At 42.3% G+C, this 6165-nt stretch overlaps 1 protein-coding gene across 1 annotated transcript; it reads right to left on the bottom strand.

The window, feature by feature from the left end:
- LOC105558438 (jouberin-like) lies at positions 1-5672 on the bottom strand (the record flags this gene model as incomplete). The annotated part of the gene is made up of 3 exons (XM_012006122.1): positions 3800-5672; positions 1400-1545; positions 1-213 (listed from the first exon to the last, which is right to left on the bottom strand). Coding segments are annotated over exons 1-3 (1899 nt in total), but the record flags the coding sequence as incomplete, so codon positions are not given.
- Between the last annotated feature and the right edge of the window lie 493 nt (positions 5673-6165).

The following is a 6165-nucleotide window of genomic DNA, read 5'->3' as shown; positions in this document are numbered from 1 at the left end:
AGCCGTCAATCGCGCCCACTTAGGGAGACCTATCGAATCCGACGTACTTTTTGAAAGATCCCGCGAGACGTTTCGTGCATCATCGAGGAGATCGTTTATCGGGAGCTTTTGATAAAGTACAGATTCGAGTTTCGGCGGTGGAATCGATGTCACAGTCACCAGGAGGCTGCTGGGATACTTGTCCCTGTTGTTCGACCGCCACCAAGTGTAAACCTATACGAGACGAAAGGAACAAATAGGATTTTCTGCGATATGACATGGATGCAGAACTCTGCGTAAATCATCCAGAAAAGGGTCGCTATTCATTGTACTAGCTGGTTTTGCGAGAAAGTAAAAATTGCAGTATTCCGAAAATAAAAACTTATACTCTTCTCTTTAGAGCTATACATCGCGTTAGCGCTCGTCACCCATTACAGTCAGCAATATAATTCAAGGTGATGTCTGTGTTAGAATCTTTCTTCCTAGTTCATTCACTGGCTGACCTTGACCCATTGTCACAAAGACTGTTTTCACGAGAAATATATATATATATATCTTCCGTATATATATATATATATATATATATATATATCTTCCGTATTTCTCGTGAAAACAGTCTTTGTGACAATGGGTCAAGGTCAGCCAGTGAATGAACTAGGAAGAAAGATTCTAACACAGACATCACCTTGAATTATATTGCTGACTGTAATGGGTGACGAGCCTTAACGCGATGTATAACTCTAAAGAGAAGGGTATAAGTTTTTATTTTCGGAATACTGCAATTTTTACTTTCTCGCAAAACTAGCTAGTACAATGAATAGCGAGCCTTTTATTTGAAATTGTTTGTAAAAATTTAATCAAGAACAAGCGATCCACAATATCTAATACGTTATGATGTCCGCAACATATCAACAACATGATAGCAATGAATGATTCGTCGTTTCATCTTAAGCATTATAATGCTGACACGTTGCAAACAATTGATCGTTATTGGAATTAGAATTCATACGAGTTCAACTTACATAACAACAGACATAATGCTGACTCATCTTGTTTCGAGTTTGTTACAATTAGTTGTTACAAGGATTTTGGCAACATGTTAGCAAACTTATAGCATTTGGCTATCTGGGTTATTATAAACAATAAGATGGAAGTTTTTGGCATATTTTAACAATCTACAATCGAGTGTAAATGACAGTACGCGAGAGAAAGATTTATTTCTGTTAACACGAGCGCGCGAGAGAAAATTTTATTTTATTCACACCCAGTGTGGTTGCAGCACACAAAGGGCTAGAAATTATAATTTACAGTAAAAGTATTCAAAATAAAACGTAAACACATGCATGTGCAATTTTCTAGGAAAGATCTAATGGGAATTCCGTAAACAAGTAGAAAAATTCGCTTGAATAACGGTGAATACCTCGCACTTTTGTCTTCCGTATTTCTTTAAGCTTTGTTTGGGTTTGTAAAGTTGCAGTCGCACTTTCTTGCCCGTATGAAAAGTGTTATTGATCCCTACAGGCTTGAGAAATGCCCAGGCGATTTTGTTCCAGCATCCCTCGCTACCTGAAATACCAAACGTAACATACTTGATTCATTTGATGCTCGGAAACGCGTAAAACTCAATATCATCTCCGAACTATAAAATTGTAAAAGTTATTAAATGTTGCAACGGATATCGATTACTGGTATATTATTTACAACCGAGTAATTTATTTAAAGTATACTATTTCTCCATTTTTTTAAAAGAAACACAGGAAAGTCTTCTAATATGAAATAGCCTAGGTTTCCAACACCCAAATTCCATCACAAATTTTTTTCGCAACGATTACACAATTAATTTAACAATGAAATTTTCACTAAACAGATTTCGCTCCAAGGGTAATGAATTCATGGTGGAATCAACTGATGATACTGATTAATTTAACAGAAACCCCGCTATCCCATATTAAGATCCTATCTCATAATAGGAGACTTTTCTCTATTAAAAAATTGTTTTCCACGGAAAGAATCCCGCACTAATCATATAGGAAATTGGATCTCGGTTAAATTGACTAGTTTTCACATATGTTGTAGCTTGTGACCTGCTGAACAAAAAATGTAATGGGCTGAAACTTAAATAATGGCTAGTTACTGGGATACAGCCAGTCAAACATAGAAAATTTGGGCTCCGCGGGTCTTGTTTGGAAGTACTTTGAAGCATATTAGGAAAAGATGTTTCAGACAAAAGTTGTTTGGTTCGAAGGGAGACATAAGACGATGCCATTAATTTGACCTTAGATAATCATTTGAAGGTCACACGAAGGTCAATTTCAATTTCTTAAATGGACACCCCCATTTTTCATTGCACATTTTTATGTCAAGAGTTTTTCAAAGACACTATATATAATGAAATATAGTCTTATTTCGAACCAAACAAATATACAGGGTGTCCCATTTTAACTTGGACAGTAAAATATCTCGAAAATTGAGCCCAGCAGACAAAAATGTTTCAGACAAAAGTTGTTTGGTTTCGAGGGGACCATAAGATGGTACCATTGGTTTGACCTTGAAGAATTATTTGAAGGTCACATAAAGGTCACACCAATTTTTTTAAATGTCATTCCCTATTTTTTTATTACATATTCTTGTAGCTGACCTCGAGAGCTTTCCAAAACGCTATAATAAAGTATTTTTTTATTAAGATCTTTTTGAGTTATTAAGGTTTGAAAGTTCCAATATTTTGACATAAATTACAAAATATCTTGTAAAATATTCATTTTTTATCATCTTACCTTAGTACTTTTTTAACAGAATAATGAGACAAATCAACCGGTGTAAAGAAAACACAATTGTTAAAAAAAAATTTTTATTACTTGTTACGAAATTGTGTGTTTTCTTTACACCGGTTGATTTGTATCATTATTCTGTTCAAAAAAGTATTAAGGTAAGATGATAAAAAAATTAATATTTTACCAGATATTTTGTAATTTATGTCAAAATATTGGAACTTACAAACCTTAATAACTCAAAAAGTTCTTAATAAAAAATACTTTATTATAACGTTTTGGAAAGCTCTCGAGGTTAGCTACAAGAATATGTAATAAAAAATAGGGAATGCCATTTAAAAAAATTGGTGTGACCTTTATGTGACCTTCAAATAATTCTTCAAGGTCAAACCAATGGTACCATCTTATGGCTCCCTCGAAACCAAACAATTTTTGTCTGAAACATTTTTGTCTGCTGGGCTCAGTTTCGAGATATTTTACTGTCCAAGTTAAAATGGGACACCCTGTATATCGAACCAAACAACTTTTGTCTGAAACATTTTTTCCTGATATGCTTCAAAGTATTTCCAAACAAGACCCGCGGGGCCCAAATTTTCCATGTTTGACTGGCTGTAGCTCAGTAACTAGCCATTATTTAAGTTTGAGCCCATTATATTTTTGTTCAGCAGGTCATAAGCTACAACATATGTGAAAACTAACCAATTTAACCGAGATCCAATTTCCTATATGATTAGTGCGGAGTTCTTTATCACGAGACACGGTATTATATATAGTGTCTCGCGCCAAGTATAAGTGACTATTAGATAAGCGACAAACTAAAACCACGCGCGCGACACCGACCGTGTAGTGGTAATTATTTGGATCTATTACTTTTGAAAACATTTCTATTACCCCTACAGGTATCTTATGTTAATTACTTGACGTAATAAGAATAACTAATTCATAGGAAGGACTAGCTCCCCCCCCCCTTTCTCAATCAGACAATTAAATTGTACTCTTAACATCTTTTAAATAAACTAACTGACTGATATGAGTTCTTAATAGAAACTTGCCAATTTTGTCGTAACTGAGACTCGCGTCGGCGAAGCTCAAGAGCTCCATCACCTCGAATAGAATCACCGCTTGTTTGTCGTCCTCGCGTCTCATGATCGCGTCAAAGTTGTGCTCGAAAATGAGCTCCTCTTCCCAGACCGGTATCATCGATCTGTTCTTCTTGTAGTCAAACTTGCCGGTGATCATCGGCTGCAGATACGCGCCGCCGTCCTCCGTTGTGCTCTTCAAGTACGCGCCGGTGGAAGCCTCCATGATATGAACCCTGATCATTGGTCGTCTCACGCTCGCGTAGTCTGCCTCCAGCACGTCCGCCTGGTGAATCGTCACAGAGATAAACTTCACCTCCTCCTTCTCCTTCGTCGTCCCCTTTTCCTGTCTACGTTTCTTCTTCCTCTTTCTCCTGACCCTCGTGTCGTCCGCTTCTACCATCGAAATCGCATCCGTCGCGGACGGGCGGACGAACGCGTTGTCACCGAGAGGTTTCTTCTTTCTCGACAACGATCGCTCTCTCCTCCTGGACAATTGATCGCGCGTCGTTTCCGGTTGGGACCTCCGACTGCTCGAGACTCGCTCCTCGGAGGTGATAGAGCTCGAGCGAACGTTGGTGATTCTCTCCGGATTCGGCGACGAATCGTGTTCCTTGACGCTGTTTCTTCGGCTCTCCGGAGGGGCCTTCCAGGATCTAGCTCTCAATGAAGGACCGTCGCTGTCCACAGCGAGACGCTTGCTCAGCATCGTCTCCTCTTGCCGGTGCCTCCTCGAAAAGTCGCCGGACGTGGTCCCACCTTCGTCCACGTCCTCAACGTTCGAGCGGTCGCTCACCCTCCTCATTTCGATTTTGGTGCTCTCCCGGTTGTGATCGGTCTCAATCCGGAGCACCTCGTCCTCGTTGTCAGACACGAAGGCCGGATTGTCGAAGAGGACGGCGTCGCTCCGCCGTAGGCTGGTCCGCGGCGCCGGGACCGGCGTTTTGCGCGAGTCGTCTATCAACGGGGACGTGTCGTCGCTGGTCTCGGGCAGTCGGATCACACCGGTGTCCTTGGACCAGCGTTTCCGCGGTGGTTTCTTCGGGTCGACCTCCGTTTCGTTCGTCACGCTCGCCACGGTGTTCCATTGCTTCCTGCGCCGCGGCTTCTCCTCGGCTGACTTCTCGTTCCTCCTCCTCGGCGCCTCGAATTCCTCTATCAGATCCAACGACTCCACCAGCAAGTCGTCATGTTTGGACGGATCCTTCGAGGCGCTCCTACGACTCCGAGGCGCTTCGCTCGCTCGCGAAAACGCTTTGGAGCTTTGGGATAATCGCTCGGAGGATCGCTTAGCTTCCTTATTGCCAGAGAGCTCGATCGCGAGATCGTTCCCGTCGTCATGCTGTTGCTGCCGTCGGCCCGAGCTTTCACCCCCGTTGTGAACGTCCACGACGACGTTCACCGTCGTCTTCGGCGGCATTGCGTGCTCCGTCGAAGACTCCTCCAAGAGGGAGGACACGTTGCGCGATCTCCTCAGTCTCCTGCCCTTCGTCAACTCGACGGACTTGGCCATCTCTGCGACTTCGAGTCTCCTCTAGCGGCTGCTGATGCGCCGCTAGGAGAAAGAAGGTCATTCGCCAGAGAACATCGCGTGTGCTCCAGTTGTGCAAGCCGATCGATCACTCGCGAAACTTACGAATTCACCGGACGGCGATACCATCGCGGCCCTGAAAAAAAATAATTCCGTCCTCGTTGTAATCTTCATTAAAATTCACGCGCCTACGTAAACTTTATTCTCGACATATAAACACTACGCTGACTACGTTGTCCGTCGCGTGAGGCAAGCCGCGTTACTAACAGACGGCACACCTGGTGTGGGTGTACCTGGTTACGCTCAGCGGAGTCCATGGATCGATCGATACGGGAACGGCGGCGGGCGACCACGACTCGGAACCCAAGCCCTCTTTACGCATCTCCTCGATTTCTGCGCAAACAAATCTCACGTTTTAATCCACAAAATGTTTGTCCACGATGAAAAGGGATAAGAAATAATAACTTACCGCAATCGATCCGTAATTCTCCTCCGGAAAATTCTCCCCTAGATGACCTTCATTCAAGAGGGATACCAGTCGATTTACATTTCCGTTTTATTTTTGCTGCAGAAGAAAGACTACTCTCGAGTAAACCTTCAACCTTACAGATCCTAGCGGAAAAAGTTTCTATAAATAACTACAAAAAATTGACTTGAAATACTTTCAATTCGACTTGACTGAAGAAGCCCATGAAGATTTAATGCGCGCACCAGTGATGACTAGAATTGCGTTCGGTAATTACACATCTGAGGCATCGGAATGATTTTCCTCTCCCCCCCCCTCCCCCTCCCCCTCTCTCTCTCTCTC

This window comes from Vollenhovia emeryi, unplaced genomic scaffold (genome assembly GCF_000949405.1).
Source record: "Vollenhovia emeryi isolate VEMERY1.0 unplaced genomic scaffold, V.emery_V1.0 DF939345.1, whole genome shotgun sequence".
NCBI classification, from domain to species: Eukaryota; Metazoa; Arthropoda; class Insecta; order Hymenoptera; family Formicidae; genus Vollenhovia; species Vollenhovia emeryi.
Note: the sequence above shows the minus strand (reverse complement) of the source record. Positions and strands in the feature narration are given on the sequence as shown.